General features: G+C 36.2%; 1 protein-coding gene across 1 annotated transcript in view; it reads left to right on the forward strand.

Moving 5' to 3' along the window:
* Positions 1-5,432: 5,432 nt before the first annotated feature.
* Positions 5,433-25,807, forward strand: part of LOC149771143 (transient receptor potential cation channel subfamily M member 3-like) — a 31,022-nt gene continuing 10,647 nt past the window's right edge. Inside the window, exons 1-6 of the mRNA XM_089948818.1 lie at positions 5,433-5,466; positions 12,435-12,547; positions 14,404-14,504; positions 15,363-15,588; positions 23,541-23,648; positions 25,126-25,157. Coding sequence (XP_089804944.1) covers positions 5,433-5,466; positions 12,435-12,547; positions 14,404-14,504; positions 15,363-15,588; positions 23,541-23,648; positions 25,126-25,157 — 614 coding nt within the window. The remainder of the gene's footprint in view (positions 5,467-12,434; positions 12,548-14,403; positions 14,505-15,362; positions 15,589-23,540; positions 23,649-25,125; positions 25,158-25,807) is intronic.

Below are 25,807 nucleotides of genomic sequence, written 5' to 3' on the forward strand. Positions count from 1 at the left end.
CACTTTTCGCTGACTGTCGAGATGTCCATCCACGTGTTCATACATCTATGGTAGTCTATACCAAATGCTCTGCACTAGGATATTTCTCATCCGGACCAAACATTGATCTCTCAGCTTATGGTGGACAAATTTTACTCATAAAGGCGTCCTCCAGAGTCTAACTACCCTCTCCGAACCGATATTGTAGTATACCACCACTTTTAATGGCAAGTACTAAGGACAAAATGATGCATCTAGACGATAAGGTGTCATCATTGCAACACAGAATGGTCTGTCCATGGACCCAATTTGTACAAATGGACAATCGACAGCTAGACGAAGTGGATAAGTTGGAAATGCTTCATTCATCTGATCGTACAATGGAACGGACAGAATTCAGCTCTAATGCAGCTCCAACATAATGGACGAAACGATATTATACAAGACAAAGATCTTTCCGATTTGAATTTCGATTTTAATCTAACCAGACCAGGCTCAATTTCCAAAAATGAAATCTCCATTGGTTCTTAACGTGGCCAACTCATGCATGTTAGAGATCCTGTTATCCACATCACTCAGCTATCGTATAACCTACTTTCCGATAGCACTTGCCACATCATGCAGAGTCAGTGAGCTAAATGCCCTCTTGGTGGATGCAACCTTCATGCAGTTACGCTTGTCCTAATGATACAACCAAGTTACTTTTCCAAAAACAGGTTGCAATCACTGGGTAATCACCAACACATTTTTCGCTTCCTCTCATCGATCAATACGTTGATAAAGGCGAGACCCCAAAATCCAGTGCTCTCTCTCAAGTATTATCTGATTTGCTTGGAAGATATCCATATACGTCTGCCTCTCAAGTTTTGAAGCAAGACATATCACATCAACCTTTCGGCGCTTGGTTAAAGGGAGAATATAACTGACCTCTCTTGGGAGCAGGTGTACACTGACCTCTCTCAGGAACAGGTACGCCCCATGAAAATCTAGGCTTACGAAATACGCGCAATTTCCATAAGCCTGGCAATCGAACGTTACGTCTCCTGTCGAGACGCCGTAGTCAGCTGGATGACATGCTGAGACCACTTTCTCAGCTTTTTGTGTCAAAGAGAACTGAGCAGTTGTAGCTGAAACGACATTGCAATTCTGTAACTTGGCGGTATTGGCCACATTCATTTGATTTTCCTGGAAACACTTTAAAGGTTAGACCAAATAGATACAAAATCTCATAGCATTATACCCGTATGCATAAAACTAAGGTATCCCGTTGTGAAAAATAACATTAGGAGAATTTAATCAATTGGTAATAAAAGAATGATTACCAATGGTGACTCAGGTAGATGTGGGATACTTAGGATTTCCTCCACCACTTGCATATTATTCTAATGTAATGTGGTCGGGTAGTCTATCTACCGAAGAAAGCAAATATTGTTTGGTAAATAAAGTCTCTCCTATATTACTTACCTCATCATATTAAAAGCATCCCTTCTACACTTCCCCTGCGAATATCCTTCAAGGTGTCGATCAAGTAAATATCGTCTTTCAACCGCATATAAATCTAGCTGTATAGCTCTTTGAAGGGGTACATAACCTATAAGCTTTGCTTTCGTTTTAAAACCTTACCGACATAGTTACGTTTTTCCGTCTTTGCGTGTTCGGAGTGGCTGTATTCAGAGGCAGCAAAGACAATTATTCTAATGTAATGTGATCTGGTAAGTACTATAAGAGAAAGAAATATATTTCTAAAACAAAACCTTTTTATCATTATGTAATATCCTTGGCCCATTGTCTGTTTGATCTAAATTCTCGTCACTTCACTTGATTTCCAGCATGCATAATTCGTGCCCGAAGTAGGTTATATGGCACTGTGGATGAAGCATACCAAAGTAAATATCATTGTTATTGTAGTTGTAATTACCGTTTACTTATGCATATTGTCACAAACTCAAAATGCTCAGTGAAAATGTGCCACCTAATAGATCTTTCATCCTTACGACAACATTTAGAATAAATCGAAGCTTATCAAATGCTTCAAGTATTGCATCATGTTTTTGCTTTGTGTTTAAAATCACAACTGTATTTGATAAACATAATAAACATGGTTCATATGGTAAGACACAGTAAGTATAGTATGAGAATTATATGGTAAACAATCTCCATTTATTTATATAATTTACCTCAATTAAATATTTTTTGTCAACTTAAATTAATGAACATAGTTTAATATAGCCCTTCAACAATACAGAGCGATACGTTTTGTTTAAAGAAAAATCTCAGCCATATCGACCCTGTTTTGCCCGATAATCGTTCTACTCCCCGACTCCAAACTTGAAATAATTGATCCCAAATATATGTATCATTATTCATTGATGAAAACGTGGAAAATGTTTAGAGTGAAGTCTTTACAAATACGTGGTACCAACCAACCATGTACACAGGTTCCATTTTCTAAAATACGTTTCCGATGTTCGGATTTATAAGAAGTAAACTGTTTTCGAAACTTTTCCAAAGAAAATCTAAATATGAAAATGTCCTTTATTATAAGAAATGAGTTCGCGTCGACACTGATATGAATTATAACATGACTCATACTATAAGAACATATGTTGTTCCCATGCATTTGTCGTCTAGACCTCTTACACATTTCTATAACTTGATTCATATATAAATTGACTTCTGGTACATTTAACTATTCTTTTATTTACTAGGTCTCTTTAAAACGTATGTGCAGTATAAAGGAAAAGGAGGAGGTATGATATTGGACAGAAAAAATATATTTTATTGTTGAAGATTAATGTACCCCCATTAGACTAAAAGTTGCATGGTACTATGTTGCAGCATTTTTTAATCTAGACAGACCTGGGACTGGCAGATAGCGTCAGCAATACAGAAACAGTTTATGCAAAACTTTGCACATTTGTTATCTTTCGCAGGAAAAGGAAAATTAACACTTATTGATATTAGAATGTTTATATTTAAAGTCAAGGTGATTATTGTTAATGGATATTAGCTTTATCATGACATTTCGAGTCAGGGCTTAGATTTCCTTTACCAATTTCAAAGAATTTTGATAACATATGTTACACTCATTTTGTCAATGGATGAGCCAGGCTAATTAAGTAGTCGGCAATTTGGAATTCATGGTGAGTGCTCTTCCTATCATTTCCGAACAATCAATTGACATCATTCTGACAAAATCCATGGAGACATGGTACTTATGTTTCCATTTTCCTAAAACGATCCATATGGATTGCAGAGTTGGTAGCCCGAATGCCACTTTGACTGAATTTAATTTGTTTGCATTGTATATAATATCTGGATAAGAACTGTGTTCAATTACATTACAGTGATTACTACGGAAGGCATAATTGTATTTCTTGATAGATCTGTATTGTTTGTTTTGTGTATGCATTAACCTACCCAGATAAAATTATGCGAAACTTACTATCAAGTAATATATTAATTGAGTGCAGATGCACAAACAGTTATGACTAACATCATGAGTCTTGAACAATTTAAGTGCTGTGTTTTAATTGGCATATTTTTCTGATGCATCATTCCCATATCATTATCATCGGTATAAAACAATATCACGTCAATACTACTTTCTCTCGCCTAGTCAAAGGTCTTTTTAGCGTAATATGGTATGATATGGCCCTACCAGGTCTGATTAAAGTTTGTATTTGATTTGCTATCCTCATTATGGTGTCCATAGCAAATACATTGTTCAAACATTCTTGTCATCACCTTATACAGTTATGATGAATCTTGAAAATATTAATGTTCAATAGGTTAGTGTTAAAGCACCATGATCTCCGAGTAAATATTGGCAAATGTCCTCCTGCGGGTCCCGGGTTGTAGAATTGGCCAGACGTGCCTCACTTCGTGTCGCAAGAGGTGACTAAGTAGAGTCAACCTGTTTGCCGTGGGTTGCGTCGCGTGTTGGGGGAGGAAAGGATCCTGGTAGTTGATCAGAGGCTTTCCGATGCAGTACACTACTTTGGCCTCTAATTCCTCTAGACAGGTGGTCGGGATGGGCCGGATCTCGACAAATCGGCTGGTTACGTCGAGACCTAGGAAGTCTTTATTTACTCGCTCGCCTACTTTATATTTCTCTTTGTATCTGTCTTGATACCACCGTTGTCCCTATAGTATATTCCTTTAGCTTTCTCTTTCCCATGTCCTGGAAGACTTCCTAGAAGGCGGTTTCTTTACGGATAAATCAGGAGGTAATTTTAACGAACCAGGAATGTGGTGGCTTCACGGGCTAATCATAGGTAATTATATCGATTGAGTATAGAATCTGTGTATCCCTGGCGCTTGAAAAGTGTTCCCTTGTTTGTCACCATGGTGGGCGGAAAGCAGGATGCTGAATTTTAAACAATCCTAAATGGAAAATCAAAAATCAGAACAAACGTACAAAACCTGTATCAGACACAGATGACGAAAATTGTAGTGCGGAGTCATTTTGAGGCTTCATGGTTATACAGCCTAAAGATGCCTCAAAACCGCCTGCCGCACTATCTCCGTTTGTGATCGAAAGAAAATCACAGGATGATTGGCACTGCAAAACGTATCAAAAAGTTGAAATCGGGTTGCCTTCTTGTTGAGCGAAATCGACGAGGTAAAACAGAAAATAACAAGAAAATAAAAATTGTCTTCGATATCCCAGTAACTTCATTCGCTCACACAACAGTCAATATGTCCATAGGCTTGATTCCCTGTCGTGACTTGCCTGGAGTCAGCGATACAAATTTAATTGAAGGGATAAAAAACGAAAGTGTCACTGCAGTCCGTAAAATACGCATTAAACGTAATAACAATCTGCAGGACACCAACATCATAGTACTCACCTTCAAACATCTAACAGTACCCAGAGTGGTCAAAGTTGGCTTCTTGCAAGTGAAAGGCGACATATACATTCCGAACCCCCTTCCATGCAATAAATGTCAGAAATATGAACATCACGAAAACCGCTGTTCAAAAAACAAAATATGTGGCCGACGCTGAGACCATACTCATCAGGAATCTGATTGTAGAGCAACTCGACATTGTGTCAACTGTGGAAAGAAGCCCACGCCAATTCCATGGATAGTGATACTTGGAAACAGGAGAAGGAATAGAGAGGGTAAAGAACACATCTAACATTCCCTATCCAAAAGCCAACAAACTTTTACAGGCAACAATAGTCAACCTGGTCATTCCTTCTCCGCTGTAGTGAAGAACAATTCCAAAAAAGCGAAGGATACTCAAACACAGATTTACCCGATTCAGCACCAAGCTCTCACACCCATTATCATGCACAAAACAACTCGGCATCTACGCAAAGAACCTTCAATAATATCCCATCACCGAAATTACCAAATAATAAAAACAAATCTCAAGGAAATAAGCAGCAAAATGGGTCAGATGACCCTATCAAACTCTATAATAGGTTTGGAGACATTGAGAGCATGGATGCAGAAGAGACTGCTCCATGCGTTGAATGTAGGTTTAGACCTACCACCAAAATATCCCCCCACTTCCTTCAGAGAAATAAACACACACATTGCCTTCGCGAAAAGTCTTACCTAGCTCCACAATCTTCACTTTAAGTTTAAAATGAAGGACACCATCATACAATGGAACTGTGGAGGACTTAAAGCCAACTAAAACTGCTTTTAAACGAACATGATCCTGCAGTACTATGCCTTCAGGAAACATTCTTGAAAAATAAGGACAACATCACACTTAACAACTACTCCCTGTTTAACACCTACTTTCAAAATGTTGCCAGCTCCTTGGGAGGAGATTCTGTTGTTTTGAAATATAGAGCCCCTCATATCGTCGTCCTTTAAAACAAACACTTGCAAGCTATTGCTGTAAGCGTTACTCTATATCGAGCAATTACCGTTTGTGCTATTTACATATCACCACACACCAACAAAGTACCAAATAAATTAGGGGGGCACTGAGTGTCCGAGTTTTCTTAAGCCCTCTTTGTACGGATCACTGCCATCTCACATCTGTCCGCGTCGTTAGAGCCTCCGATTCGGCAAATATGGGTATGTGAAAAAAGCTTGCCATCAGCTTCTCGTGGGTTGGTGGTGCTTTCCAGGTTTATCCAGGGTTCTTCCTCCACCATTAATACTATAGCCTATCGTGTGCTGAAAAATGGTGTTAAACCCCACAACAACAACAACCAAATGAATTATGCAATCGTGTTCAACAACTTTCAGCGACCTTTGTTTCGCTCGGAGATTTTAATGCCCATAACCTCTTATGGGGATCAAATTACATAAGTGACATAGGCCACAAAGTAGAATACTTTCATCCCTAGACAGAATTTGTGTCTATATATCACCAAATCAACAACACATCTACACCAGGAACGAGTACAAACACGTGTATCGATTTGACAATTTCTTCTTCTTCGTTGATATTGGATTATGTATGGAAGATCGCTGATGACCTTCATAGCAGTGATTACTTTCTAATCTACCTTGAAAATATCAACTCTACTACTGATGACGCAATTTCACAATGGAATATAAAGAAGGCCGAATGGGCTAAGTTTGAAACATTCTGGAAAACTAGGCTGAATAAGGATACAGTCTTCAAAGTTAATAACCCTATTCAGCATTTTACATCTATTGTAATAGAGACTGCAGAATAATCCATTCCCAAGTTCTCACCGAACTGTAAAAGAACCCCCAAAACCTTGGGTTGCTAAGGAATTACGGAAGCTATCAGACAATGCCGAGAAACATTGACAAAATTTAACAATCATCCGACACCGGCAAATTTAAGTAAATACCGTACTCTTCGGGCCAAAGTTCGCCGTACAATCAGAAAAGGAAAAGATAATCATGGAAGAAATATGCTTCTTCTTTGAACTTTCGTTCCTCTATTAAGAAAGTTTGGGACATTATCCGCAAATAAACGGAAAGAGAAAACACAATTCTCTCCGACATCTGAAGCTAAATAATAACAATTTTAGTTCAAAACTTGACATAGCAAATTTTCATGCTGACAGTTTCTCTAAAAATTCCTCATCATCTAATTATTCCGAAGCCTTCCAAAGAGTATAAAATCAAAATGGTCACGTTTAAAATTCACATCCAACAACTCGGAAAGTTATAACCAAGTGTTCTCACTATTGGAGCTAATGGACGCTTTAGACAAGGGTCATGATACATATGCTGGGTCTGACGAAAAACATTACCAATATTTGAAACACCTTCCAGAATCATCATTAACATCTCGTTTGAAAATCTTCAATGATTTATGGATTACTGGTAATGAACATAAGATTTGGACAGAAGCAACAGTAAGACCAGTTCCCAAATTAGGTAAGAATAGAGCAGATCCTACCAACTATCTACCCATTGCACTGACAAGCTGTGTCTGCAAAATAATGGAACAAATGATCAATTCTCGAATTGTATGGTACATCGAAACTAACATTCCAATATCTCCTTTCCAACGTAGCTTTTTTTGTATGGCCGTAGCTCCAGTGACCATTTTGTTGGACAGGAAAAACATATTCATGACGCATTTATCAATAAGGAACATTTAGTAGCGGTTTTCTTTGATTTAGTACAGGCCTATGACAAGACATGGAAGTACTGGGTACTAAATTACCTGCACTATCTGGGTGTCAAAGGCTGTCTGCCCTCTTTGATATCAAACGTTCTCTCAGACAGACAAATTCAAGGTACGAATGGACTCTGCCATCACTGATTTGCACGAGTAAGAGACGGGTGTGCCTCGGGCAGTACTATATCTGTGACGCTTTCCAACATCAAAATCAATAGCATCACCAAATGTTCGTCTTCTGTTGTGGACTGCCCGTTATACGTTGATGATTTTCTAAAGTGTTATCGATCAAAGCACATGCATACAATTGTAAGACAACTACACAAAATATCAACAAGATTCAAAATTAAGACACTACTAACGGTTTCTAATTCTCGAAGTCAAAACCGATATTCATGCATTTCTGTCAGTTACGAAGACATCATGATGAACCTAAACTCAACCTGGAGAGAACGCCTATTCCAGTTGTTGAGGAACAAAATAAGCTTTTAGATATTTTCTAAGAAAACTGACGTTTATTCCACACCTAAAGAACTTGAAAGCTAAATGCTTGAAATCTCTAGATCTACTCAAAGTAGTAGCGCACACTGACTGTGGTGCTGATAGAAAGGTCATCCTTAATTTATATAGAACGTCTATTCGCTCCAAACTGGACTATGGTTGCGTTGTTTATGGTTCAGCTAGGTAGTCATATTTAAAGATGCTTGAGCCAATTCGTCATCAAGGACTAAGACTCGCTCTGGAAGTGATTAAGACATCATCCTGTGAAAGTCTCCTTGCTGAAGGAAACGAACCACTTTTATCACATCGTGGAGAAATGCTTTCCGCACCTTAAACTCTCAAATTAAGATCAAACCCTCTCTGAACTCTGTCTTTTCTGCTGTTTTGCAACTCGAATACTAAAACTTGTACGAAAAAAAGCCAGACGCGATACCTTCCTTTGGCATTAGAATATCATCCAGCCATGACAGTACAAAATTAATTTTTCCAAAATTCAGCAACGGTCCATCTCCGAAACATCTCCCTGGCTACTTAAACAACCAAAAGTAATTTTTACGATTAAACGATGGAACAAGATCTCAGACAAACTCTTTTGTCTTCCACAATTCTTATCATCAACTCCTCACCGAGCTGACAAACTACAGAAGAATTTATACCAAGGGATCAAAGGATGAGGAAAAGTCTGCTGCAACTTTTATTAGTGGAAAACACACAATACAAGTTCGCTTACCAAATGGCATATCAATGTTTTTTCTGCCGAAATCAGAGCAATAGATCTTGCTCTGCAAGATATTGAAAACAAACGTATTTTAAACATCATCATCTTCTACGATTCCCTATCAGTACTTCAGTCACTACACAATAGAGAACTTGAGCATCCATTGTTGACCAATGTCTTCGTCAAAAAATACTAAGCTGAGTACCTCCCACATTTTTGTGTAATGTTGTTTACCTAGCCATGATGGTATTAAAGGTAATGAGAAAGCAGATCGGGCTGCTAAAACGGCCCTAACTCAAGAACCATCTCATTTTAAAATACCGTATACTGATTTAAAACTTAGTATCAAAGGGACTTTACGTCAGAAGTGGCACACATCATGGAATGATGCAGTGACTAATAAACTTCACGCCATCAAGCCAACCCTAAGAAAATGGACTCCTTCCTACAAACCATCCGTAGGGAGGTGGTAGTCATTGCAAAAATTCGAGTTGGTCATACGCATATGACCCACTCACAAATACTTAAAGGCGAAGACCCATCAGAGTGTGTTTCTTGCAATGGACCATTCACTGTTAAGTACTTTATGATGGAGTGTTTCTACCTGCAACCTACACGTGATCAGTATGACAATATTCATAACATGAAGGAGCTTTTTGATACAATAAACTTCACTTTTATTGTGAAATCCTGGAAAGAAGTTAACATTTAGTCTCAGCTATAAATTTTACGTCATCACCTTGTGCAGTTTTATGTAATGTATATACCGTCCCATTTTCAATACCGTTTCATTTGTCTTCATTAACATACAACATTTACACACCCCTTGATCGGGAAGCTTTATTTTTTACCGTTACTATCTTATCGTTTTAATTTCAACTATTTGGTTTTGATATCGCTCTTCGATATGAAACCTTTTATAATATTTAAACGATCGTACATATAACTTTTTGTACGGCGCTAAACAGCCTAACAGTGCTGGTGCATCGTTAGAATAGAATCAATCAATCAATCTATTTTGCAAATGGGCCAACATGTAGTTTTAACATTTGTTGACACATCAACGGAGTTGACTTTCATTAAGCTTTACAGGAACCATTCAAATTCTGTGTTTTACTGCATTTGTGTTTTTTTGGTGTCTTCTCTGCCGAATATACTTCCATCTAAAGTATTGTGTACACTTTTTTAAGAACCACACATTAGTATTGTAATATTGATTTACATAAACCAGATTGTGATCATTAGGACATGTTCTTTGTCTTGTTGTGGCTTCCCCGGCAATCATGTGACTCCCATAGTTGACTGATTACGAACGTATTAGTGACCACTCCTTATTAACCATTGGGGCACTTTCTATAAAATGTCTTTTCTCTGTTCTATGACATTTTCTGCCATGCCTAATTATTTATGGATTCCACATATCTGGCTTCTATTGCAAAAAAAAGAAAATGATTACTGACATCTAACAAATAATATTTGATTAACATTTGCTTAGGAAACTTTCGTATGTTATGGAATGCTAACACTGCATTTTCGGTTATCACACTATTAAACTTCATATTTTTGTATGTTTCCGCTACATATTGACATTTGAATTTAACTTTGTAACAGCATTCTCTTTGACATTCTAACAATGTCCTAACAAGATTTATCTCTTAGGGCGGTCTGCAATCATTTGGGTTTATAACAGCCTGGTTAGAAGTGCATTTGAATCATAAATACCAGATCAGTGTGTTCAATGTTAATGGTGTAGAGGAATGTGAGTAGGATTGGAGATGTAGTGCATATTCTGGTCTCTTGACTGACAAGCGTGTTTTGTGGCTAGACCTTACTGTATTATTTAATGCATACACTACATGTCAATGCTAGCTGATTTTGTGTAGCTAATGCTGTTTCTTAATATTCTTTTTATGGTGGAGTTAGAACTTGGTTAACTTGATAGGCTATCATTATTAACTTCATTACACTCTAAGCCTGAAATAAATTTATATGATCCAGGAATATTCGAAAGTATAGTTTATATGGCACTGATATTAGGTGGACATAAAATAATGTTATATGTGAAACAACTTTTGATTTAACAAAATATTAATGACAATGACATTGTATTGGTGTGATTCTAATAGTATTCATTGTACTGTTATACTGTATGGATGAATGTATGGTTGCTGGGAACAGATAATTATGGACCAAATAAACGATAAACTTCTGTGGAAACATTGATTTATATTACTCTATAATATAAATGAATCGACATCATTTATGACCTGAATTAATTAGGTGTTTCTTTATATTTCCACACTGTAAAATCAACACTATAAGACAATTACACTGAAGGATGTGATGCACTTGGTACAATATTTAGTTGGTGACAACTATCTCCAACATTACACACAAGATCGATATAAGGATAGTGATGATGCGAACGAAGATTCACAGAAAGAGTCAGATGCAAATGAAGTCCAAAAGAAAGACCACGCTGTCAGTGGAATCCAAATAGATGTGAATAAACTCGAAACGAAACAACAGAATGTGAATGAGATCCAAACAAAAGATCTGACTGCAAATGAAGTCCAAGCGAACAATCCAGGGTCGAATGAACTCCAAAAAAATGAGCAGGATGTGAATGAAAAAAAAACGAAAGGTTGTGAGTGCTTTCTTCTCTATTACACGTTTTCATGCAGCAATATATAACTAATTATCTTGACCTTTCAAGAACTATTTATTCTTTAAGTTTGATAAGCACAATTTATCAAAGAACCTGTCTGTGACTAGTGTTTTGTTTTTCTCCTATTTTAATAAATCCAGGCTTTAGCTACTTGTACCGAATGCTTGATTCTACCCATCAAAGTGGGGTTATTTTGTGCTTCCTGTGCCACACCTACGACTTACGACGCACGTGCACACATTTAAGTACTACCTCACAACATAATCGACTCAACGACCGAATTATCGACCAGTCAAAACAGATCAAAGTGAAGCTGGCACACATTCATTTGAATCATGTTAGTCAATGTAATTAAATCTAGACAATTCTCATACATTGGTGCGAGTCTCCTTTATAAACGAATGAGACAATTATGCCAATAAAGGAGCTTTCTATGTTCATATTTAAACAACATAATGTATATTATGGTCACTTTAAATGTATTAAGTGATATTTACTTTGTGGATACAATGATTTTCCTAAATTATGTTGCATTAAAGATGTTAGTTTGGGGAAATCACATTTCATAATTAGATGTTTAACTAAAGGTGACCACCTCATATTATTTAGCCTTTGATATTTGTATATGACAAAATCAATTATAAAACAGGTCTGAAAAATATGATACTTCTGAACCTGAGTTTGTGTTTGAGTTTGATAATTTGATTTTGAGTTTGAAAATTTGGGTTTGAGTTTGAAAATTTGTTTCAAAATCACAAACGATTTTACTTTTCAAAGTTCGTTCCTGGTAAGATCAAAGTGTTTCTGACTCATTGTTATGATCTATGTAAGGCAGTGTGATGAGACATGTATATCGAGTATAGTTTTGATTATGCTTGCTTTACTGTTACCTTCTGGACATTGTGACGGTCAATTTGATAATTTTGTTTAATAATGGTATTTAAATTCTAACCTGTTCATAAAAGTTAATATGAACTTTTCTCTCAAAAGGTGAAGAGTTTCCGAAGAAACCCGACTTTGAGAATCCCTGTCATGATCTCTTTATTTGGTCAGTTCTAAACAACCAACAGGATAAAGCCAAGTTGTTCTGGGATAATGGAAAGGTAATCATTTTATATGAATAGGCTGTCGATTTGTGGACATCAGTAACGAGATAACGATATAAAAAAGTTTTGTCAAAGTGCTTCAGCCTGTGGATATGTCTCTCCGTCAATTCCTGACAAAGCTTGATGTACCATCTTCTCCCACAAAGCTTGGAAGATCGTAAGAACATACTGCTTTCTCGTTTACATTTTTGAGGGATATTTCGTTACCGTTTAACACATTAGGGTTACATTGTATTTTTAGAGTTGAGACTGACATCGCTTTCCCTTCCCCACGATTTGTAGGATTTCAACTAAACTTTGTTTAGTATCCAGTTTCACATGTTGATCATTGTTGACTAGTATTGTGGATCAAAGTGGAGGCGTAATATTAAATTACTATATTACTATTGACCCTTAAAGACAAAACCTACAGGCCTGATACATTAAATTCTCCTAGACCCCATATTGGCCTACTTAGCATAATGTTAAATTTTCATATACCTAGAATGGGTCATAATGTTAAACTTTCTTAGCATTACATTTCCAAAAGCGCTATAAGTACAAAACAGTTGTAAAGATAAATTTATATTGAGACTATAACGGGCCATCATTAATGTCACTTTCAAATAAATCTCACACTGGCCAGCATGGCCTATTTCTAATTTATGATGTACTCCATATTGCCCCACTATACAATTCTTATACAGATTTATGCTTTTCCAGCTTCAATCGTTCATTGTTGCTAATGTTCATAGGGCATGCATGTGTCAAGTTAATATAGTAGTGAAAACTCCAGATATTTTATTGCAAGCTCATATTGGATAGAGTTATTTTTATTACATATGTATATAAGATTAAGTGTGCTTATCCACATTCTGTGTTTCATGAATTTTCAACAACTGTTATTTTCAACCTCTTAAAAGCCGCTTGACCAGGTTAACACAAAATAGAAAATGGCACTTTGGCATGAAGATCATTCAAGTGTAGACATCAAAATCATATATAATATAACTTAAATAACATTATGTCCACAGCTGATGAACATAATTTGGCCAAATAAATGTAAATAATACCAATATGATATAATCTGCATTGCCAAAATTATACAGCCTCAAAAGGCTTCTTTACAAAATAACTATGACTGAATTATGAATACATCTGCAAACATTATCAAATCATGAAGGCCTTTACATTTTATAGATAGGAGTATGATCATCGACACGGCATGTGTGCTATTACTAAAAGAGAATAAGAAATAAAACACGACTGTAATTACTTTCAAACACGCTACAACAATTCAAAAATCCGAAGCAAAGAAAGTTTGATTACGAACAAAACTCTATCACCCTAAAGTAAAATAAGTAAACTTGACCCACTATGAAGTTTGGGCTTGTTGTTGAGTTTAATTATAGTGGCGTGCGCACAATTGCCACTTGAAGTTTGGGGGACACTATACAAACTTTTGTGTTCTTACAGGTGAAATGGGCAAATGATACTTCATCCAAATGAGCGATATCATAGGAGACTTAGGCGTTTCTTTTATTTGGAATCGTTTTGACATAATCTACGATGTAGCTTTCAGGCGATGGAAAGATAACATTAAATTACTCGAGAAAGGTCATTAATACAATTTTTAATAATGCAAACGTAATTGTTTTAGGAGTTTAGGAGGGTATGCTATATTTTCAGCCTCGGCAAATGTGAGCCACCACTGAGATAGATCATCAAAAATAAGTCCTGAATGATATTTTGAAAAACATTCTTGATACATGTAAAAGTAGAATATATCTCAAGTTAATTTGTTTCAAGTATGAAAGGTTGTAGTATAAAGAAAGTCATCTGGACTATTTATAATATCAGTATGCATTTTACAGGATAAAATCGCTGCTGCCCTAGCTGCACATGCTTTATTTTCTGCCATGGAAAGTCAAATTGATGATCGAGAATTACTAGAAGGAATTGATGACAATAGCACGTAAGATTCATTGCAACCTTTTACATCACATGGAAAACAGTTAGTTAATTATAAACAACATGTTAGCTAATATTTCCATGATAGTTAATTGTAAACAACATGTTTACGTGGCAGGAGTTCAAGGTTTATCATGTCTACAGTTAACTTGCTTTTGAAAATTTTCTCATTCTATTACGCCATAGGTCAAGTGAAAGTATTCATTAATACGGATTTGATAAACACAAAAAAATCATCATTCTTGTTTTGGATTCTTATGTGAGATATAATTTGAGAAAAATTATTTATTTAGAACATTAATTGATAGTAATAAAGTCTTAATTAACTTTCACGCCTACTTTGGGATTAGTGTGATCTCATTCAAGGACATACTGGAATACAGCATTGTGTTATATCGGAACATTCAGTTTTATTGGAATTCTTTCGAAACATTCTATATTTGTCTATACTTTTTGGACGTGTGATACGGCATTAAAAATAATTTAGACCTTAATTCACTATAATGTATGTGTCGTTTGAATACTCACTTTGCATTGTACTGTAGGCAAATAAATTCCTTGTTGATTGTATGTACATCTGTTTATTTCACTTATTACTGTTGCATAATGTAAGACCTAAAGTCGAACACAGTGTTCGTTTTTTTAAAGTATGAAGAAGTTTTCCCTATTGTCTTTTCTGATCTTTGATTCTATTATCCTTTGCCACAAGGTCAAGAAGCATGGTAACGTTTCCTCAACTCTACAGCTCTATCCTAATGGGCACATTCAGATTTCATCACGTTATGCGTTCGAAGACATTGCCTAGATGGGCATATGACACAGTTTATCTGTTTCTGTTTATTATTTTTACATGTGTTTACAGTGAGTTTATGGCATTAGCCATAAAAGTTGCGAAAAAGTGTTATGAAACTGATCCAAAAAAAACACAGCATCTGATGATTTGTAAGATGAAGCAGTGGGGTAATGCAACATGCATCGAGATTGCCGTGAATGCACGTAACAATGAATTCGTTTCCCTACAAGCATGCTATGATGTCTTCGACGAAATCTGGATGGGAGGATTGAAGCAGGAGAATAGCATAAGGAAAGTAAGTAAAATTCATCACTGCATAAGATTTAGCCAAATGAATTAATGCATACGTTTAGCTCTGCTTGCCTTAAGTTACAAGTATAGTGACTTTTCTGCTATGTCCTGGGTACCGCAGGATCAGAAAAGAATGCTGTTTGTATTGAAAATAGAACATCATCTAAGCACTTATACACCTTTATTGAATTTATTTGACAATAAAGCTAACCTATCTGATTCGGCCCACTTAGAGGGGTGTCTTGTACTGAAGGTTGCATGCATATCTTTATAACTTAATTGTTTCCATAAAGTGCCTCATATCATTTCACAATTACTGAATATCACGTGACATGAAAAATGCTTGTTTTCCTTTTGGTAATATTTAGGATTTAGAAGAAGTAACTCTTCATTTTAGAGACCTTATCAAATGCGATTGCACTTATTGACATACCATGCAAATAATTATGAAGATCTTGATAAAATATAAGTATATCCACCTTTATTATCTCTGCTTTCATACATTAAATCTAAAGACACATGAACACAAGCACAAGATCGGTAGGAAGTTTAAATCTTACTTTCGTCTCTGCAGACAAATGCTTAGCTAATGTGATTGTTTCAAGTTAGAGGCAACACAGCTCACATTGAAAACGCTTTCACAATTGTTTAATTACAGTTCTTATATTCACGTCTTAAAAGATGCATAGACATATGTGTATTGGCTCAGGAAACTAGAGTTCTGGGTCCAAAAAAATAAGGACAGTTCTGGCTCAGAAAAAGGTGACAAATAATGGATCGATGAAAAATCAGGAGAGTTTTGGGTCAGAAATAGAACAGTTCTGATTCAGAAACAATAAGGACAGTTCTGGCTCAGAAAAAGTACGGACAGTTCTGACTCAAAAACAAATGGCTCGTAAAAATAAGGATAGTTCTGGCTCATAAAGAGAACAGTTCTGGTTCAGAAAAAAATAAGGACAATTTTTGGTTCAGAAGAAATCAAGGTGTTTCAGTGTGATATGAAGGTGAAGTTATGAATTGATAAGACAAGGTATCTAAATGTCTGAGTTTATTAGCAAAATTAGTGAACTGACTCATAAATGACAATACAAATGATTTTCTGGATAGATATAGTTTATATATTTTGACAAGTCCCTTAATTAAAATTTTTATATTACAGAATATGCCAATTAGGACGATGATATAACTATTATATGATATAAGGTCAATTAGAAAATAAATCACTATATATATAGTAGCACTTGTTTGGTAGACTTGGACTTTTTTTCTTTTTGATATCGTGTGGAGTCTGAGCAGAACAGAAATGCTATATTCGGCGGCCCTTCTCATCAGAAGTAGGTCATTTACCTATACTAAGACGTGGAGTATACGTTTATGTTCCATATATTTGTACTTTTATTTAGAAGTTAATTTGGTAAAACATCAGCGCGGCCTTAGCACGTGTTATCATATATAACGTTACCTGCCTGAGCAGGTCAGCTGGCACAAAGGCATTGTTGTTATTTTCTTAGTATTTAGTAATGACCATATTGGCTGTGATGCAAAACTGCTAGATCAGCAGGATACCCAAAAGCAATTATAAGCTATTCCACCAGCAAAGATGATTGCTATTTTTGTGTTTTCATGTGTCTCTCTCTTGTTCGCTGCAGGCCAACGGGTAAACTTTAATATGAATAGAATGAATCGTACAACTTGGTTTATTACCGGCTGAGGAACATATCGTAGGACAACACCGAAGGAGTGCACTATCACCTACTTTCAGACCTTTGTATGAAAATTTATGATAACGCAGTAGTGAAAGAACTGATTCATTGCGCAAAATGTAGTATTAGTACAGTCTGTGAAGAATTATAATTATGCTAATATATCTCAATCTTGATGTAACATCATGTCTATTACAGTATTGTCATTTACAGCTAGGAAAGGTTTCTAGTCAACCGAATTAACACATTAATTTCAATATCAGAACATAATCAACGATATAATTAGATCGGTGCCTCTCTCTCTTCATGAAATTTTTTATGGAGCATACTTGCAGGGATCATAAACAGTACACGATGCCCATTTTATCGTGCCCACGTCCACTCCCCGGTAGAATTGGCCCGACGTGCCTCACTACGTGTCGTTAGAGGCGACTAAGCAAAGGCAACCTGTTTGCCGTGGGTTGCGTCCTGTGTCGGGGGGGGGGGAGGGGAGGAAAGGATCCTGGTAGTTGAACAAAGGCAATACACTAGTTTAGCCTCCACTTCTTCTAGACGGGTGATAGGGATGGGCCCGGTCTCGACAAATCGGCTGATCACGCCGAGCCCTAGGAAGTCTTTACTTGCTTGCTCACCTTCTTTATCGTTCTCCTTGTATCTCTCTTGATACCACCGTTGCACCTACAGTCTATCTCTTTAGCTTTCTCTTGCCCAAGTCTTTGAAGACTTCATAGAAGGCGGTGGCTTAACGGATCAATCAGGAGGTAATTTTACCGACCCAAGAAGGCGATGGCTTTACGGGTCAATCATACGTAATTGTATCTACTGAGTATAGCATCTGTGTATCCATGGCACGTGAAAAGTGTCCCTTTGTTGGCCACAATGGTCGGTGGAAACACAGGTGCTGAATTTCAAACAATCCAACATGGAAAAAAGAAGTTAAAACAAACGTACACAACTTGTATCAGACTCGGATGACTAACCATGTAATGTGCAGTCATTTCCCCGCTTCATCATTGTACAATCTAACGATACCTCAAAACCGCCAGCTGCACTATCAACGTTTGTGGTCGAAAAGACAATCAAAGGGTGGATTGGCACACCAAAAAGTGTCAAAAAGTTGAAATCGGGTCGCCTTCTTGTTGAGTGTGCAAGCTATTGCTGTAAGCGTCACTCTAAATCGAGTGATTACCTTTGTTCTATTTTACATACCATCAAACACCGACCTAGTACCAAATGAATTAGACAGTCTTGTTCAACAACTTCCCACGCCGTTTTTATTTACCCAGAGATTTTAATACCCATAACATTTTTTGGGGATCAAATCACATAAGTGACGGAGGCCAAAAGGTAGAAGACAGTATTTCTAGAAACGAGTTGTATCTATACAACACGAAATCACCTACATATGTACACCCATGAAGGGTTACATACACTTGTATAGATTTGACAATTTGTTCTCCTTCGCTGCTTTTAGATTATGAATGGGAAGGTCACTGATAGCTTTGACAGCAGTGATCATTTTCCAATCTACCTTGAAAAGATCAACTCTGCTATTGATGACGCAATTTTATAATGGAATATAAAGAAGGCCGACTGGGATAAGTCTGAACCACTCTGTAAAACTATGCTGACTGAGGATACAGTCTTCAACGTTACACCTGTTTTAATATAGATTGCAGAAGAATCCATTCCCAAGTCCTCACCGAACTGTAAAGGAACCCCAAAACCTTGGGTCACTAAGGAATGTAAGGAAGTCATTAGACAAAGCCGAGAAGGACTGAAAAAGTTATCAATCATATGACGCCCGAAGATATAAGTAAACACCGTATTCTTCAGGCGAAAGCCAGCCGTACAATCAAAGAAAGTAAACGAGCACCATGGAAGAATTATGCTTTTTCTTTAAACTCTCGTTCCTCTATTAAGAAAGCTCGGGACACTATCCGCAAAATAAATGGAAAGAGAAAACACAATTCTCTCCGACATCTGAAGCTGAATAACAAACATTTTAGTTCAAAACGTGACATAGCAAATATTCTTGCTAACAGTTTTCTAAAACTTCCTGATCATCTAATTATTCAGAAGCCTTACGAAGATAAAAAACTCAAATAAAAAAGTCACGTTTAAAATTCACATCCAACAACTCAGAAAGTTATAACCAAGTGTTCTCACTATTAGAGCTTATGGAGGCTTTAGACAAGGTCAATGATACATCCGCTGGGCCTGACGAAATACATTACCAGTTTTTGAAACACTTTCCAGAATCATCATTGACATCTCTTTTAAAAATGTTTAATGATTAATGGATTACTGGTAATGTATCTAAGATTTGAAAAGAAGCAACGGTAACATCATTTCCCAAACCAGGTAAAGATAAGGCAGATCCTACCAACTATCGACCCATCGCACTGACACGTTGTGTGTGCAAAACAATGGAAGGAATGATCAATTCTCGGCTTGTATGATACTAGGAAACCAACAACTTAATATCTCCTTTTAAAAGTGGCTTTCGTTTTAGCCCGAGCACCGATTACCATCTGGTTAGACTGGAAACAGTTATTTGCACCGCATTTATCAAGAAGGAACATTTAGTAGCGGTTTTCTTTGATTTAGAAAATACCTATGACACGAGAAGAAAGTACTGGATACTAAATGACCTGCACGATCTGGGTGTAAAAGGCTGTCTGCCCTCTTTAATATTAAATGTTCTCTCAAACAGACAATTCTTGGAACGAGTGGGCTCTACCCTCTCAGAAATGCACGAGCAAGAAATGGGTGTGCACCAGGGTAGTATTCGATCTTTGACGCTTTTCAACATCAAAATCAATAGCATCACCAAGTGTTTGGCTCCTGGTGTGGATGGCTCGTTATAACTTTATGACTTTCTAAGATGTTATCAATCATAGCACATGCATACAATTGAAAGACAACTACAACAAAATATCAAGAAGATTCAAAATTAGACCAGTACTATCGATTTTCAATGCTCGAAATCCAGAACGGTATTTATGCATTTCTGTCAGTTACGAAGACATCATGCTGAACCTAAACTCACGCTGGACGAAACACCTCATCGAGCTGTTGAGGAAACAAAGTTTTAGGTCTTATCTTCGACAGAAAATTGACTTTATTCCAGACCTAAAGAACTTGAAGCTAAATGCTTGAAATCTCTCCACGTATTCAAGTAGTAGCGCACACTGACTGGGGTGCTGATAGAAAGGTCATCCTCACTTATATAGAACGTTTATTTGCTCCAAACTGGACTATGGTTGCGTTGTTTATGGTTCAGCTAGGAAGTCATATTTGAAAATGTTTGACCAATTCATCGTCAAAGAATAACACTAGCTCTTGGAGAATTTAAGACATTCCGGTGTGAAAGCTTCCTCGATGAAGCGAACTAATCACCTTTATCACATCGTAGAGAAATGCTTTCCGCACAGTATACTCTCAAAATAAGAACAAACTCTCTGAATCCTGCATTTTTCTGCTGTTTTCAACACAAATACAAAACATTGTACGAAAATAAATCAAGCTCCATACCTCCTTTGTCATTAGAATATCATCCAGCCTTGAGAGTACCAAAATTGATCTTTCCAAAATTCAGAAAAAGACCATCTCCAAAACACCTCCCTGGTTACTTAAACAACCAAAAATACTTTTAACGCTACACGATCGAAAACAATCCGAGACAAACCCTTCCATCTTCCACGACTCTTATCTGGAACTCCTCACGAATTTAAAATCCACAGAAGAAGTTATACCAACGGATCAAAAGGATGAGGAAACCGCTGCTGCAGCCTTTGTTAGTCGACAACACAACACAAGTTCACTTACCAAATGGCATATCAATCTTTTCTTTTGAAATCAGATCAATAGTTCTTGCTCAGCAATATATCAAAAACAAACGTATGTTAAACAGTGTCATCTTCTCCGATCCCCTATCTGTATTTCAGTCACTACGTAATAGAAAACTCGAGAACCCATTATTAACCGAAATTCTCGTCAAAAATACTGAACTGAGTAACTCTCACAATATCGTATACTGCTGATTACCTAGTTGGTATTAAAGGTAACTCAAGAACCATCTGACTTTAAAATACCTTATACTGATTTTAAACCTATCATCAACGAGTCTTTTTGTCAGAAGTGGCATGCATCATGGAATGAAGCAGTGAATCATAAACTTCAAGAAATCAAGCTAACCCCAGGAGAATGAACTCCTTCATACAAAACCATCCGTAGAGAGGAGGTAGTCATTGCAAGAATTCGAATTGGTCATACGCATATAAACCACTCAGACATACTAAAAGGCAAAGATCCACCGGAGTACGTTTATTGCAATGAACCATTGTTAAGCACTTTATGATAGAGTGTATTGACCTGCAACCTCAGCGTGATCAGTATTATAATGTGCATGACAGGAAGGAACTGTTTCATACAATAAACATCAATTGTATTAAAGAATTCTTGAAAGCAGTGAACACTACTCTAAGTTATAACTTGTTTGCCATCACCTTGAGCATTTTTATGTAATTATTTTTCCTTCTCTTATTTTCAACAACTCTTCATATGTCTTTATTAACATACACCAATTACATTCCCTGTTGATCGGGAAGCTTTATATATTGCCATTAACCATCTTAACGTTTTACTTTCAACTATTTGGTTTTGATATCGCTGGTCGATATAAAACCTTTTGTCATTTTTCAATGACCATGCATATAACCATATTTATGGCGCTAAATAGCCTGACCTTGCTGGTGCGCCGTGAAAATAATAATTAATCAATCAATCATTTGATGTAATTATAAATAAGCAGATAACATGATGCTATCAAAAAACATTAAAATCTTTGTATCAGTATTGGGAACTCTTTTGGTCCTCATTATAGGCACATATTTTACAAGCACATATTAATGCATAACTAGAACCTGCGTTTGATGAACTTGTTGTTGTTGTGGGATTTAACGCCATTTTTCAGCACACGATAGGCTCTATACATGGCGGCCAGTATTAATGGTGGAGGAAGAGCCCGGGAAAACCCCGGAAAGAATCACCGACCCACGGGAAGCTACTGGCAAGCTTTCTCACGTATCCACATTGGCTGAATCTTAGATTCGAACCGCCGCAGACAGAGGTGAGATGGCAGTGATCCGTAACGAAGACCACTAGGCCACTCGGGGCCCCTTGATGAACTTGAGTATACTGATGTTTATTTAGCTGGTCAATGTTATATGTACTATAGTCCAGTTCATGTTTTTGAAAGTCAAGGTTTTGTGATTACTGTTAATGTTGTACTTTGTTTTACCTAACCTATCATATTCGTACCAGCAGTGTACTCAGCAATATTGTTTAAATTTCGGTCTTTAAATTTCAAGCAGTGTGAGCGATAACTATTGAGCATGAACTATATAAACTGACAGTGTATCCCATTCTTCTGGATGTATGCCTTTCCTCAATTAGATTTTGTACAAAGTCAAGTTCATTTCAAAATCTTGATTGTCTTTAGTTAAAGTTGATCCACTCCTCTGCTTGCTGAAGGGAGACTTTGACCGCTGGATACGGTCTAATGGTATGTGCTTCAAAATAAGAGTCTCATTAGCATAACTGTATCTTCATGTAGGTAACCTGCTTATCTTGTCAAGACATGGCACCAGTAATTCAAATCTTTGCAAAATCGTTTTAATGTGTTCGACTAAGTAAGTAGGAAAATGTAATTTGGTAGGTATATGCTTAAGAACATGTAGATATTCTGATTATATATCTTTGTCAACACACACATTTTCTGAATATGTTCAAGCTTGACAGTTTGAAGAAAACTGAACGCAAAAGTGAACAAAAAACCCACTAGAGGACAACAAAGTAATATGCTATTCACAGTTGCTTGCATATTTTGATGGCCATATAGTATTTGTATGACTAGTTAAGTTTTTTCTAACTTTGTAAACATTTTGGACCGCAATTTTCTGTCTCTATTGGGTGCAATCGGGTTTTATAACTTAAATCGAATGTCATTGTCGTAATCATTTTACAAGATCAAAGTCATCTGGCAGTCAGAGTTAAATTGTTGGCTATGTTCTTATTCCTTTTTGTTTTAATATGCATGCAACATAAATCCATACAGTATTTCTAAATAGGTCTGATAACAAAATCTTGCCTATGATTGTAACGGTGCTGTGGTAGTTGCATAAGGGCATGTATGTATTGCAAGCAGTTAATTATTTAGGGATACATCTAATAATAATTCCAATTTCAGCTACTGCCATGTATGGTATTTCCTCCTCTGATCCTGCTCTTGGCACGCTTTCAGGAAAAAGCTGATCAGCTCAGTTCAAGTATTGATGCGACGCTACGGGAACGGCAGGTTGAATTACTGCTATTTTATCAACTACTCCTAGATTTTATATGCGCTAACATGAATATGGATTGAGCATCTTTCATTACATTTCCATCTGTCTACACATACCTTCTTGTTTATTTTTGCAGGTCATCGTAATATGGACTGTTGGAATTTTCTCATCATTTATAGGAATTATTGTCCTAGATCTTGGTCTGCCAACATTATATTAGATCTAAATTTGGCATGCGTATTTATATTGTAAAGGCCGTGATACATTTAACTTCCAGCATCATTTACATGTAGTAATATCACAACCTGCTTATCTTATATAACATAGCAATGATGTATAAAAAAATCAGATTTTAACATGCAGCTTTATAAGCATAACAATGTTTGTTTTCCAGCGTTTTGCATCAATTGCAGGAATCAATTTTGAACGAATAATTATACTTTAAATTATTTGTATAGCATTTCACAAAATCATTGATATCAATCTCGATACACGATTACCCACGACTTGATTGATCGTTATTCTGCTTGAGGTGTATCAGTTCGATGTTTCGGTAATTCATTTGGCAATATGCTTACTTGCACCTTTTACCGTAATGCACTTGTTTTCCAGACTGTAACAATTGGGCAGAACTTGTGTTAAGACTTTTGGTAAAGCATTTACATTTGCTTATATTTCTTAAACCCTAAATAGATTTCTAAACACTTGATCTTAGTTATTAAACCTAAAACAACTCATTCTGTAGCATGCATGTTTGTCCTACAACCTATCAAAGTCACAGTCATATAAAGTTATCAATAAGGGCTTGGCTCAAGTATTGTTTCATTTGCTTATTCTGCCTAAATCACTGCTTAAATTTTTTTCATACCTACAATGACACATTTTTAGTCATGACAGTTGAATTTTCATGATGTTCACTCAAATGTTTAACATTGGGATCAACGTCAATGGATTTCTTGGAATTTTGTGATTGTAGGCTCGACTTGCAGGCCCTGACCTTTGTGTTAAATTTCAAAAATGTTTTGCGCTAGCTCCGTCCAGGTATTCAAAATGAGTCACTTACAAGATTTACACGAGTTATTCATCTATTCTAAACAAAACGCAGGTGCTAAGTGCAAAGTTGACTGAGCGTCCAACCAATATAATTTAAGACTTTGTGTTAGTAACAGTTAACAAAGTAAATCAAGTATACAAACCATGTTTCCTTGTTAGTGATGTTATTGCAATTGATCTTGTTTTGTAAAATACACAAAAACGTCCTTACAGTATATACTACACCCTTTGTATTCACCACAGAAACTTGGGCATATAGGTCTAAGTAAATCTTGGAATCTAAATGTTATATTTCTACTCATCGCGTTTTGTGTTTAAGTATGGCTTTGTTTAATCTTATGAGAAACTATTTGCATGCTCTATTAATTGCTTTAAGTATATATGTTCATATTCGCGTTAATTTCTAATTGCATGTATCAACGGATGTGTGTAATCCAGAAGTTATCTTGCTGTCGTTCATCAAAACTACGGTAAATAGTCTTCTTCGGTACTTCCATATTGTATGCATTCTTAATTTTAACAACGAGTCTTGACACATCTTTTCCTTTATTAATTAGTTCATGATCAACAATAAATAGCCACATTTTAGGTATCAAAGAAGCACATTCTTTTATTGACAATCATTGTATTCATCTGTAAATTTACATACAGCTTCAACTAATATTGTGGTATTGACCTTGAGAGGAAAATATTCATATTGATGTTATGCAGATTCAATTCCTTTACAAACCAGTAATATGATTTTCCAAAGTATATTAGTATTAAAGTTTGTAAACATCTTCTTGAAACTGGTTTAGCCCACATGTCTGCCACTAATTATATAAAACGTCTGAGCTATCATTAATTAAGGCGAATTGATTTTTTTGGGATATTAGATGCATGTCAATATTATTTCTTTTCCCTTGAAGATTTGTAGGGATATAGAACATTTTCCCGTCAAGAAACCCTAATTGATATATCGGTATTAACGTTTTTCAGCTTAAAAATGACAATATGAAGTTTGTATTTTATTGTGCATTTTGTATCACTTTTTTCAGAATAAAATGCAACTAATACAGACCACATGCAACATGAATTAAATTGATTTCTATAATGATCCATCCTAAGTTAAATGTAAATT

The sequence above is a fragment of the Sinohyriopsis cumingii genome, unplaced genomic scaffold (genome assembly GCF_028554795.1).
Source record: "Sinohyriopsis cumingii isolate HCF-2022 unplaced genomic scaffold, ASM2855479v2 utg002106l, whole genome shotgun sequence".
Lineage (NCBI taxonomy): Eukaryota > Metazoa > Mollusca > Bivalvia > Unionida > Unionidae > Sinohyriopsis > Sinohyriopsis cumingii.